This window comes from Hypanus sabinus, chromosome 8, assembly GCF_030144855.1.
Source record: "Hypanus sabinus isolate sHypSab1 chromosome 8, sHypSab1.hap1, whole genome shotgun sequence".
NCBI classification, from domain to species: Eukaryota; Metazoa; Chordata; class Chondrichthyes; order Myliobatiformes; family Dasyatidae; genus Hypanus; species Hypanus sabinus.
The window spans coordinates 79,631,970-79,645,213 of record NC_082713.1 but is presented as its reverse complement, the minus strand read 5'-3'; the positions used below and the strand labels follow the sequence as shown (position 1 = coordinate 79,645,213).

The 13,244-nt window shown below is 44.1% G+C and overlaps 1 protein-coding gene across 1 annotated transcript in view; it reads right to left on the bottom strand.

The window, feature by feature from the left end:
• Positions 1 to 69: 69 nt before the first annotated feature.
• Positions 70 to 13,244, bottom strand: part of stk26 (serine/threonine protein kinase 26) — a 121,546-nt gene continuing 108,371 nt past the window's right edge. The window contains exons 8-11 of the mRNA XM_059977408.1: positions 10,591 to 10,690; positions 7,061 to 7,123; positions 6,288 to 6,424; positions 70 to 2,989 (exon numbers count right to left, since the gene is read on the bottom strand). Coding sequence (XP_059833391.1) covers positions 2,965 to 2,989; positions 6,288 to 6,424; positions 7,061 to 7,123; positions 10,591 to 10,690 — 325 coding nt within the window. The 3' untranslated portion in view covers positions 70 to 2,964. The remainder of the gene's footprint in view (positions 2,990 to 6,287; positions 6,425 to 7,060; positions 7,124 to 10,590; positions 10,691 to 13,244) is intronic.

The following is a 13,244-nucleotide window of genomic DNA, read 5'->3' as shown; positions in this document are numbered from 1 at the left end:
TCATCCAGTTAAAGATGCACTCAGAACAAGCCTCCAAGATCTATAATAAACATACAAAACACAAATGAGGATGATTTAAATATTTATTCATAAAACCATTCAAACCCCAGAACTATGAATAACAAAACATTATCTACAAAACAGATTTATATACTCCTGATAGCCACAGAACTAGCTCACACATCTTGCTCTCTACTAGATTCTATCTTATATTTACATTACTATATTCTATACACTTACAAAAATATTGCTTTAAATCAAGATATTAATTGTGACTTTTTGAAAAATACCCCAGAAATAGAACAATTTCAATCTTGAAACAAAGGCCCTGATTTTATGATGCTCAGGATGGAAGGTTAAGTGGTAAACATGTAAAGAGGTCAGATACCAGATGAAGGCTAATATTTGGCATCTTGTGGCTGATGCTGGATTTCAATGAAACTGTAAATTTGAAAATACCATTGGTAAGTAAATCTTCCCCAATTTAACTGACAAGATGCAGTCTAAAGACCAATCACTTGTTCAAACATTTGGCAAAATATATTTAGGCAATCTCTCTGTATAAATGTGTATTTAAAAAACATTTGACATAAAGGTAGCATTGTAGCATTTACAGAGTGTGTAAAGAATGTAAGATTGAATGGTCTATCCTTACATTATGCACCCACACACAAAATAAAAAGCAGATCTGAAGCAGTGCAACTACCTTGTGGAGTTCTGTGATAAAGTATATACATGTGTGACCTTCCTGGGAATTCTGTCCTTTCCAGGTACTGGGCTCAGAGAGAATCATCCCTCCTTATTCTCAGCTGCAACACTTGAAAGTTCAATTGGCTTTGTTAAATGGGGCATTTTGTCCTTGCTGCTAGCTTGGGAAGATCAGGGTGCTTACAAGGTTGGGGGTGGGGGGGGGGGGGTGGTTGTACTCCAGCAGCTGGAAGTTCCCAATGTTTGGTAAAATTAAATGGTTATCCCATTTAAAAAAAAACATATCCACTCAGCTACTCAGATGCCCAGAGAGGATTGTTGCCAAGACCTTTCACACACACAGCCACCGAACACTAATCACCATTCTTCAAGTCAGCTTCACATACACAAGTGCAGCTGTGCATGACTGCCCTTGGATCTTTTCCATCCAGAATTGTTCCACGTTCACCATGGTTAAAAACTACCGAGCGGCTGTTAACAGGACCGCAGTTACATGAGGTGGATCCCATATGGACTGACTAGCTGAAGTCACCAGAGGGACGGGAATAGAATTAATGTTGGCGAAGGCTCCGTGCAGGGATTTTGGACAGGCTTCCATTTCAGTCTGACTCAGGGAAGAATGGGCTCCCATTTCATTAACCTAAGTTACATCTTCTCTAACCTGGTCTCTAAATTGCAATTTAGCTCAATAAAGCCACAGCAGAAGAATATGTTTTGAGCTACGACCTGGTGGACATTTTAGTCTCCCAGACTCTTCTCTCTTCCCCTTGCCCCATTCCTTCTGAGGGGTGTGCCAGTTCTGTCCCACACACAGTGGGAAGTTCAGCAAGGTCAATGCCTTTTCCTGGACGAGCTCTTCACACACAACCACTTCCAAAGGTCATTCATCAAGAGCAACTTCACAAGCAAACTTATTAAAACAAAGGACCGTTAAAACAAGTTAGGGAATTTAGGATCATGACTGAAGGCTCCTTTAAAGCACAAAAGGCACCCTCCCCTCTGCCAATATGAGAAGAAATTCAGGGGCACTGTTCAAATCCATCCTAAGTTTGAACTTAGTTTAGTTTAGATTAAGTTTAAGTTTAGATTTAGGTTTAAGTTTAGATTAGACTTGCAGGGACTAGAGGCACAAAACTCCAATAAAAAGTGTCTCAAGGCAGAAAAGTGGAAGTCAATGAGAGACTGACTTACTTTCATTTTAAGAGGGCCTTTCTGAAAAATGCTTCTGCTTCCTTTCTCTTAGACCTTGTACGTAGTACAATAGGTTCCTGCATTGATTTCACACCCTTCCCCACAGTAAACAGGCACCAAAAAAATGAAATGCTGCACCGTTTTATTTTGTTGAGGATATACAACTGAGACTGCTCACGGGATTATCAGTTTTACAAAAAGCTGATGATGAATAACAATTTACACTTGGTTGGGCTGTGGTCTTTGAAAGTTGCTTAAGATAACGTCAGGTGCAATTGGAATCAGTGTAGATCTGTATTTTTATTTGTCGACAGGATCACATTTTTGGGTTCTGATGCATTAATGAGGCCCAAGAACAGGACTGGTCCAGGAAGTTCAAAATGGAGTATCTCAGCAAATGCAAAAATGCAGTTGAGGTGTGGTGGATGGGAGTGGGAGTGTGAAACATCAGTGTTGCCGGTTCGTGTCTGTGCCATCAAGAGTCACAGAGACAGGAACAAGAGTAGTAACACTTTCTGAAGTAGCACTGTGCCTCAACTCGACTAAAGTCGGCCCCTTTGCATGTCAGCAGCCATCTCCAGCAGAAAACAACTGGATTGAAAGCACCAGCCAGTCAGTAGTTTGAGACTCATCCTCAATATACCTACAACATCATCCTCCCCTACCTCCAATTTGTGGCCCAGTATTTCAACTTCTGTGTAATGGAGATTAAAGTAAATGTGACACATTTTCAAAGGCAACACCAGTAAGACAGACTTTCTACTCAGTGCTGGCAAATAATATTTCTAATTCATTGGCACAAAAGTGCAGTGAAGATGAATTTTAACTTGAGTTAACAAAACAATTAGTCCAGCTTTCCTGCACTCAGCCAGGAGCTTGCTTTTGACATTCAATTCACACAGGCGAGATGTTGGCCATCATCTTAAGGCATTGCAGAAAATCCTGTAGAGTTAAGACCTGATTTGTGAGAGAAGGAAATGGGGGAGGCATGGTTGTGGGGAGGAGGTTTTGTACAGCGTAGGTGTGTTGGGACCTATGAAAGTATCCAGTCATCAGGTGGAGTCCTTAGCACGCTTCAGTAGCCGAAAACCTAGAGTGGAAACAGGAACAAACATTAAAAAGGGTAGACACCACTTTACAAATAGAACTCTTCCACAGTCACTGCTAACTTGAGCATATTCATTACTCTCCCATTGGCATTATAAACCACAACAATCTCCGTTTCTCCCTTCCCCATCACTTCAAACTCCCTCTCTCTTCACCTGTATTCTAATGGGTCAATAACTTCCTTGAGGAAAACAAGCCTGACTTCACCCAGGCTACACGTCACGACACTCCAGCACTGCAGGGAACTGCCCTCAGAGAATGGTCAAGCCCCACCCAGGTCACAGTTTCACATGAACACAGAGCTGGAGGAAAGCAGGGACTCCATCGTAGTTAAGGAGGAAGGCAACATGCTCAGTTCTGACCCCCGCTGAGCACTACTGGTGCTACAGCTCCATGTACTGACTCACACAGTTAATCTCTCTTTTTTGGGGGGGGGGGGGTGTTTTGAGGTTCTAACATTTAACTGTCATCCATTCTTTGGAGCACTCCTCTGTTTTTGCAAAGAAAAATAATTTCAGGATGTGTATTGTATACGTTTCTCTGACATTAAATGTACCTACTGAAATAGCAGAGGGTGCCTCAGGGAGGTGCTTGCAGGTACCCTGTTTTATTTGCCACAGATGATCTGACTGGGATGTCTCTACTATTACTGGGGGGGAGTCTTACACAAACACACTTTCAAGTGTGTGTGTGTGTGTGTGCGCTTGAGTTGAAGATGAAATGGTGGAAAGCTGGGGGACTTACAGGTGGGGTAGGGGCTGGTGAGTGAGAGGTTGTCCTGCATTGTACATGTGCCAGACCCAGCCCTTGCACACACGTCAAAGCAGAAGGCATAGCGGGTTTGCAGGTGGAGCTGCTGCTTCACACCTCTGATGATCCCAGTTCATCCTGACCCCCGTGCTGTCTGAGGGGAGTCTGCACGTTTTCCCTGTGACTCAGCTTTTCTCCCCCAATTTTCTTCCACAACCCAAGATGTGACAGTTAGTGGGTTCATTGCCCACTGTGAGTTTCCCCTACTGCGAAAGTGAGTAGGAAAGTCTGGTTTGGACTTGGTGAACATGGGAGAACGAAATGGGATCCGTGTAGAGTTGGTGTAAATTGATGGCTGGCATGAACGCAGTGGGCCAAACACCACAATTTCATGCTCTGACTCTAACCTCGTGCATCTGCTGGATTCTGAACGGGGCTCCAATCCTACACTCCTGCGGCAGCCAGAAATTACCCAGCCCTCTGGCCCATTCCAAACCCATTAGAATGAATTTCCTGATCCTTTGAAAATTGTGGTTTTCATCACCTCCTGCACACACATCCATCACCCACACTGGGACTGACAAAGCCCAGAAACGTAACTGGGTCTGCCAGTGATCACAGGAGAAATACTGGAGTTGGGTGTCCCACAGCAACTGACTCATTGCCCAGCTCGGCAAAGGCTTTCTACTACCTGATGGTCACAGTGGGCTGGAACACTTCCAACTACTCAGACAACACTGACAGCTCTATGGATTTCTAGGTCAAAGCAACATAGATGCGCATAGAAACGGCAGGGTTCACATTTCCAGTCCCCTGAAAATGACAGCATGGGTGACCAATGAATGCTAATGGCATTCACAGGTCTGGGTATAGAATAGGAGTGTCAGAACATCTTGAAACATTGAAACTTGCTAGACTGCACCTGGAGTATTGTGTACCATTCTGATCACCACACTACAACATAGCAATGGTACAATGGGGATTCAACAGGACGCTGCCTGGATTAGGGGTCTTTAGTTATGGGGAGGAGACTGGATAGACTGGACTGGTCTACATGGGACAGGAGGCTGATGGGTGACTTCGACTGTCTGCCCAATTTTTTTTTCCCCATTGTAGGGGTATCAAAAACAAGACTGCACAGGTTTAAAGTGAGAGAAATGAGTTTTAAAGAGGATCTGAGGTTAAACGTTTTTTTTTAATAAAAGCAGAGAGTTGTTGATATCTGGAACACACTGGCAGAGCAGATGGCAGAATCAGATATAATCACTTCACTTAAGATGTATGTACACAGATACTTAAATGGTTCAGGGATAGAAGGATATTAGGACTCAATGCAGATGGGCAGAAAGGCTGCAATGTAAGGAGCAGGATGAGGGGCCTGGCTCTCTGTGCATGACTGCATTACCAGTAAAAAAACATGACTCCAAAACTCACTGCAGGTATGTGCCAACATTTCTTTGATAATATCTCTCAAATTCAAAGACTACATACTTAGAAAACATGGACCTAGACATACATCCCATCTCCAACGGATTAAGATCTACAAAATTCCCCACTGTGCAGCACAAGAGCAGCATCATGGTAAGTACTGTGGTGTTTTAAAGCAATACTCATTACCTTGTCAGAGTAACTGGGGAAAGATAGTTAACACTAACCTTAACATTTATTTTCTCAAAGCCAATGAAAGCATCTCCCTCAAATGTTTCAACCAGAAACCTAACCCTTCAAATCTAACACTGAGACAGCCTGTGTGAAGTTGCAGCAATGCTCATCATCTCTCTACCCGAGACCGTAAGAGCTTGGCATTAGGTACAGCAGCTTCAAGCTTTGTTGGTGGGACTCCATAGATGACAACTTGTTAATTAAAGGCAGAGCTCATGAATAAACTAAGCAGTAGGAAATAAATATCTCAAATTTCTCATCCAGATGTTATTTATTTGTATGGGCATTCCCCATTTGCTCATCTGTGGTCTGACAGTGCAAATGAGCTAATCTATATATTCACTTTCAAACATGAACTGTTATCTTAACCCTTAGCAACCAGTACATGAAGGGAAGAGGGCAAGAGATGATGAGATGATGAGATAATGTGTGTGTATTAAGAATCACAACAGGTTCTGTTAATGCAAAGCCTTCGAACATCCAGTGCATTCAAGCACAGCTTGATACAGGGCTACAAAAGAGAAGTGAGAAACAAGGTTACAGCTGCAAAGCATCAGAGGCTTCGAGGGGCATGGTCCACACTGTGAAGCCCAGGTGATTGTGGAAGACCAAAGAAGTAGGGGAGATGCAGAAAGTCAGCTCTCTGGGAGGGTTGGGCTGTTTCAGAGAAAGATCCATAGTTTGGAAGCTTTGACATGAAGGCTAAAAAGTGTCACTGGCAATATTACTAGCATGGACTTAAACAGACTAAGAAAAAGTGGATAACTCAGGCAACATATAGAACAATAAACTAAATAAATTACATTATAAAACATCTGATTGCAGTAGCATTAGTGCCCAGTACCTCAAACAAACCAAAATAAACTGACCTTTGAAACCTTTCGATTATTTTCTTTACCAACTTCTCTGTGATGCCAGGGTAGCTGGCTTCAACCCTGTTCATGCTTTTTTCCAGAGCATCAATTGCTTCGGCCCTCTTGGTGTTGTCTCTGTCCTGTTCCTTCAGCTGGGTTGAAGGAGATGCACAGGTTTTAGTTCCATTCCATTGCCACCCTCTCTCATGCAAACAAAGTACAGGCAAACTCTGATAATCTGCTATCCGATCATGTGGAAATCCTGATGGCTCTTTATCGGGTCCACCCGGTGCTGATTATATGGAGCTTTTAACACAACAGGATTCAGATTCTTGTGTTCCATTCACACACTGGGGCCCTGGTTCCGTCGTTCCACCTCACACACCACAGTCCCAGTTCCCAATCTCTCATGGGGTGGTGGGGGGGGGGGGGGGTGGGACAAATTATCTCACCCCCTCTCATACTATAATGTGGCCCTGGTTCCTTTGCTCCCTCTCACACACCAGAATCTTTACTTCCCTCACCTCCTACACCTACTGGGGTATCAGTTTCATCACCCTCTCTCATACATGGGGACCCCCCGGTTTCTGCCCTCCCTTTACACATCAAGACATAAAACTCACCCCTTTCTGTCTCCCATACTCCCTTTAACATTGCTGCACTCGCTGGAAAATGCATTGCTCTACTGTTTAACTATGTTAAGGGAATCATTAAAGGGAAAAATGTCCAGCAGTCTGGAATGTCTGCAAAGTCTCCATCCTGACCGATTCCCCGTCTTACTGTCTTACCTCAGCCAAGAGAGGACCAATCACAGAGGATATATATGCTGATACTTTGGTGACATCCTGGTCCTGGATAATGAAATAACACATTGTTAATAGCTGTTTAGCCCTGTGCAAGCCAGCGATGACTGACAGCACTGTGCAACATCACCAATACACTGATTTTTTTTTACAAGATCAGTACAGACACGGATATTGTAAGCTTCTTTTTATCCCTCAACTCCAGCTGCACTTCAGGTGACAGTCATCACTCAGAGCTTGCACTCTACTCAGGGACAGAAAGTGGAGAGTTAAGTCCCACTCCAAAAATCAAGACCCAAACCTCCCACGGCACCAGATTTCCCTTAATCAGGTTTCGGAATGGACAATGAACCCACATATACCACCTCACTACTTTTTTGCATGACTTATTTAATTTGAAATTTATATATTTTTATTATAATGCACTGCTGCTGCAAAATAACACATTTCATAACACAAAGTGGGGGAATAAAAATGAAGGGGCCTGTTTGAGAGTAAATGGCAGGGGTGGAGAGAGCAAAGGAGAAGAGAGTGGTGGGAGGGGGAAAATGTAGCTGATAGGATTGCTCAGCTGCAAAGCATCATGGATCTGATGGGCAAGTGGCCCTTAGTAGCACAGTAGGTAAATAATAAGGGACAACGCCCCTTTCAGAGGCAATAGTAAACCACAGCCCATTTTTTTGGTGACAGTTAAGATAACACAGCTTTGCACAAAGTAGAATAGGGATCCAGACCCTCCCTCAACCAAAGTCACAAGGAGCACAGTCATAGACCACAACAGCCCTGAGACAGGCTCTTCAGCACATCTACTCCATGCCAAACTCGTATTCTTTATTCCTCGCTCATTCTCCTATGCTTCAGGGAATAAAGCCCTAACCAATTCAATGTTTCCCTATAACTCAGGCCCTCAAGTCCCAGCAACATCATTGTACATTATCTCAGTACTCCTTCAAACTTATAGATATCTTTCCTGTGGGCAAGTGGCCAAAAATGCACATAATACTCTAAATTTAGTTTCACCATCATCTTATACAACTTCAATTTTAACATTCCAACTCCTGGGCTCATTACTTTGATTTATGAAGGCCATAGAGCCAAAAGCTCTCTTTATGACCTTAACTATCCGTGACATCACTTTCAAGGAATTATGGACCTGTTTTCCCAGATCCCTTTGTTCTACCACACTCAATGCCCTACCATTCACTATGTAAGACCTACCCCAGTTTGCCCTCCCAAAGTACAACACCTCACGCTTGCCTGCATTAAATGCTGCCATCTGCCATTTTTCCAGATAGCCCTAGATCCCGCAGCCTTTGATGGCCTTCCTCACTGTCCACTACACTCCCAATCTTGTCATCAGCAAACCTTCTGATCCAGTTTACCACTATCATCCAAATCATTAATATAGATGACAAACAGGAATGACTCAGAACCAATTCCTGTAGCAGTCCATTACTCACAGTGGCCACTTACAGAGATAACCATTTTGTACCACTCTCGGGCTTCTCCTATTAGTCCAATGTTGAATCCAATTGACTGCTTTATCTTGAAATTGAATTGAAACTTCCTGACCAACCTTCCATTAGGACCTTGTCAAAGGTCCATGCAGACACCATACATTCATACTTGCCCTTCATATATCAACATTCCTACTTGAAAAACTGAGATTGGTTAGACATGTCCTACCACACACAAAGACATGTTGATATCCCTGATCAGACCCTGTCTATCCAAATAGTTATATACCTGATCCCTTAGAATACCTTCCAATAATTAACCCATAACTGACGTCAGGCTCACTGGCCGATAATTTCACAGCTTATTCTTACAGCTTTTCCTAAACAACGTAACAAACTTGGCTAACCTCCAATCCTCTGGCACCTCACCCTTCACTGGAGATGCTGTAAATAACTTCTCTAGGACCCTTGCAATTTCTGTACTAGCCTCCAACAACGTCTGAGGAGGCACCTAGTCAGGTTCTAGAGATCTATCCAACCTGATATAACTCAAGACAGCAAGCACCTTATCCTTTGTAATACATATATGGTCCATGACCTCACTGCTCTTTTGCCTCGAATCAATAGATTGCCTGTCTTCCCAGTAAATACAGAAGAAAAAAATCCATTTAAGATCTTCCCCACATCTGAATTGTATTATCTTCTTATTTCTAGCTTCACTAGCAGGTGGCATAGGTGGTAATTGAGGTCCTGTCCACCTCACTGGTTCCAACATAGATCACAACTTCTGGCTGCTTATCCTCCCCCTAAAGAACACCATGGAGTCGATCCAAGATGTCCCTTGACCCTATCACCTGGGAGGCAACATACTATCCAGGAATTTCCTTATTATCTGCCTCTTCTCCCCTTGCGTTCTGAGTCAGAGACCCAGACTCAGTACCAAAGATCTGACTGCTGTATGTTTCCTCTATTACAGTATATCACAACCCCAATAAGTATCCCAAACAATATACTTGTTACTGAGAGAATGGACACAGGTACCCTGCACAGGTTGCCCATCTCCTTTCCGTCTCCTGAAAGTCACCCAATTGCCTGTGTCCTACACCTTCAGTGAAACTACCTCCCTGTCAACCAACTACTGCCTTTCAAATGAACCAGAGTTCACCCAGCTCCAGCTCCCTGAAGTGGTCTGCAAGAAGCTGCAGCTGGATCCACTTTTGCAGGGGTAGTCGTCAGGGACATTGGAGGTCTCCCTGTCCTCCCGCATCTCACAGGAGGAACACTCCACTGTCATGACTGTCAATTCTACTGCTCTAACTGTGCAATAAGAAACTGACAGAAACTTGGTCTCCACCACTCCTCATCAAAGTGTCAAGCTACCCACTCCCACAATGGCCACTCCACTTAAACCTAACTTATTGCTACTGACCCTTGTCCAATAATCTAATCAATCTCAAGCTCTGCAGAAAGTCCTGACAGAACATGCTTGCTTTTTTTGCAGAAAGTCCCAACTGACAGTCACACCACCCACACAAAGCAGAGGTTACTCTTCCAATGACTTCTCAGCAACCCTGGTATCTGACCTGAAGGCTCTTCCACAGTCTCACATGCCACACCAAGTGAAGTAGTAAATCACGAGGGTCGCCGATAAGGTAAAGTCACAGTCTTTCTCCCCAGAAAAACAATAACTGAGGGAATCAAAAACTAGGAGGCACGGACTTAAGGTGAGAGGGGAAAGACTTAAAAGGGACCCGAGATAGTGTTGGGTACATGGAACGAGCTGCCATATGACATTATAGAGGTGGGTCTGATTTCAATTTTTAAAAGACATTTGGCAGGTACATGGATAGAAACATTTAGAGGGATATGGATCAAGATCAAGTCAATGGGATTGACTCAGATGAGCATCTTGATCAGCATGGTTCAACTGGGCAAAAGGTCCGTACAGTATAACTCTATATAAGTCTACATGTACGAGCTCAACTCGCCACTCTCGGGACCCAGCGGAACCATTAAACGTTAAATGGCGGGTTCAGGTGAGACGGTTGCTGCGCTTACCATCCCGTTCTGCAGCTTCTTTGCATCCGGTTTCTTCTTCACCGTGGTGAAGGACCACTCGATGGGTTTTGCGTTCTTGTTCTCCTTGTCACTACTCCCACTGAAAGGAAGAAAGACATTACAAGCTGGTTGGCAGATATTTTCTACCATCCTCAGTTTCAGGCCCAGATGTCTCCGAGTCCCTCCACTCTCAGTAACACTAAGCACAGGCTTAGCCCATCAGGAAAACCCATTCCTCAGAGGTAACCCATGTGCTTACCGATGTGCCCAGGACCAAGGGCTGGTTCTAAATCTGTCTTCCTCCGAAATTCAAGCTGCTCATCACAGTCAGACAGAAGCAGCAGCTGCAGGCTCTTCAGTATATGATGACCAGCAACCACCCATTTATACAAACCCTGCCTCAACCACGTCTATTCTAGCCCCATTCACAACTCACTGCCAGATTCTACCACATGAGGGCAACTTGTAGTGACTGATTAACCCACGTATGAAACAGGCTAAAGACCTTTTGGTAGTACATCTTGTTAAACTGTGGCTCCTCCACAAAGTGCAGCACTTTCTCTGTACCTGAAGACTCTGCCATGACATTGAATACAGAAGCAGGCCCTTTGGCCCACCAACTACCCACTTACACCAACCCAGGGGTTCCCAACCTTTTTTATGCCATGCACCAATACCATTAAAAAAAAGAGTCTGTGGATCTCAGGTTGGGAACCCCTGCTCTAATCTCATTTTGTTCTTTGCACATTTCCATCAACGCCCTCTAGGCTCTCCCATTCACTCTCACACGAGGGGCAATTTACAACGGCCAATTAACCTGCCAACCGCACGTCTTTGGGATATGGGAGGAAACCAGAGCACCCGAGGAAAACCCAGGTGGTCGGAGAGAGGAAGTGCAAACTCTGCACAGTCAGGTTCGAACCGACCCTCCAGTGCTGATGGGAAATGGCTCTATCCACTGTGAGGCACAATCAACATCAAAACTCGAGTAAGCGACAAGCTGTGGTACCCGCACTGCCTGCGGGTAGACATGCACGAGCATGGCACTTGCTATTTATTCATACAATTACAACAGAGTAATAGCTGGACAAATGAAAGGGACAAAGTGATGGACACTGAGCACTGATGACAGTGCTAGGATTGAACTTACATCTCCAGGATCGTCTTTGGCATCACTGGTATTAGTTTCATGCAGTCCACAAGGCCCCCACCACCACCTCGTCCAGAATCAGAGAGTCAGAAGTTCAAATACACTCCAGGGATCTGACCCCAGTCTCCAGGCTAACTTGCTAGTGCAGTATTACTGAGAGCAAAAGTAGTTTTGCCTCGTTGAACGTCCAGCTGAAGTAGGGACAGGTTTGCTCCCTGGGCTAAAAGTACATACTTTCATAGGAGGGTGTGCTGGGGTGATATCCAGGCGGAATCAGGACCATCAAAGCAGGCTGGTCCAACACTCAATTAGTTTAGACAATGGACAAACTCAGAGAGACATAGAAAGGGGTTTGACACTGTGGACAGTGAGAGGATGCTTCTACCCCGCTGCTTTTAGGCTTTGAACCAATCACTTCTACACCCCCTTCCCAGTGGTGCTGGCTCATTCTTAGACACTTAATTCAGGCAGTCTTGTTGCGCTATTATCGTCACTTTAGCACCATTTCAGATTGTACTACAATGTTTGCACCACTCTGTTGTTCTGCAACCATTTGCCTTATTTATTGGTGTATTAATTACGACCATTTAGACGGTTCGTTCTGAGAGCTTCACTTGGTACCCTGGCACACTCTGAAACTGAATAAACAGACAGCTCCTGAATCAGTTGTCATAGAGATGAGGAGGAATTTCTTTTTGCAGAGGCCTTGAATATCTGGGATACACATCCCCACACATGGGCAGGCAGAGCCAAGCAGGCGATGAAGCCAATTTTTTGCCTTATTGGGTGTACAGAGAGGATCTGAGGCTCAGACAGCAGATGCGATCTCATTGTTCTGGAGGGACAGAATGGCTAACTCACTGCATCTACTAAGTGCCAGTCTCTCCCCCTCAAGTTCCATGAGAGTATTTAAAGGCAAATTCTCCCTGGAGTCCTGGCTATAACTTATCCTTCAATTACTGTCACTAAAAATAGTATAACCCGGCTGTCAAGGCCTCTTACAGTAGGTTCACAAGAGCTTCTTTAGTATCATTTGCACTAGCAATAAATCCTAATTAAGGCTGCAGAACATATGACTCAGTGACCAAAAATAACTGGGCTAACTGAAAGCTGCCTATTCACAGTCAACAAACACGCAGATAACTTGAGCTAACACTGTCCCAACTAAAAGAAACAAGCTGAGGCCTTTGATGAGTGACGAATCCATTTTTAAATATGCATAGTGCTGAGCTAGTCTGGTGGAACAGAGTGGGAAGATCCCACTGGTTAGAGTGTTACCAATCAGCAATGATCTATAGTATTTTGTACTGATACCAGAGCTTTAGTTACAAATTCAGGGCTTTCCTGCATGTAGTTCAATGTAAAAATCACAGTGATGTTCAGGAAATACAAAAAGAACCTGGATGGGTTTCTAAAGAGATTCACAAGGACAATTATTTGGATGCTATACAGAGATGGGAGAAGTTGTTCTCAAGAACTATACAGTCCTTCAGCCCACTGACCA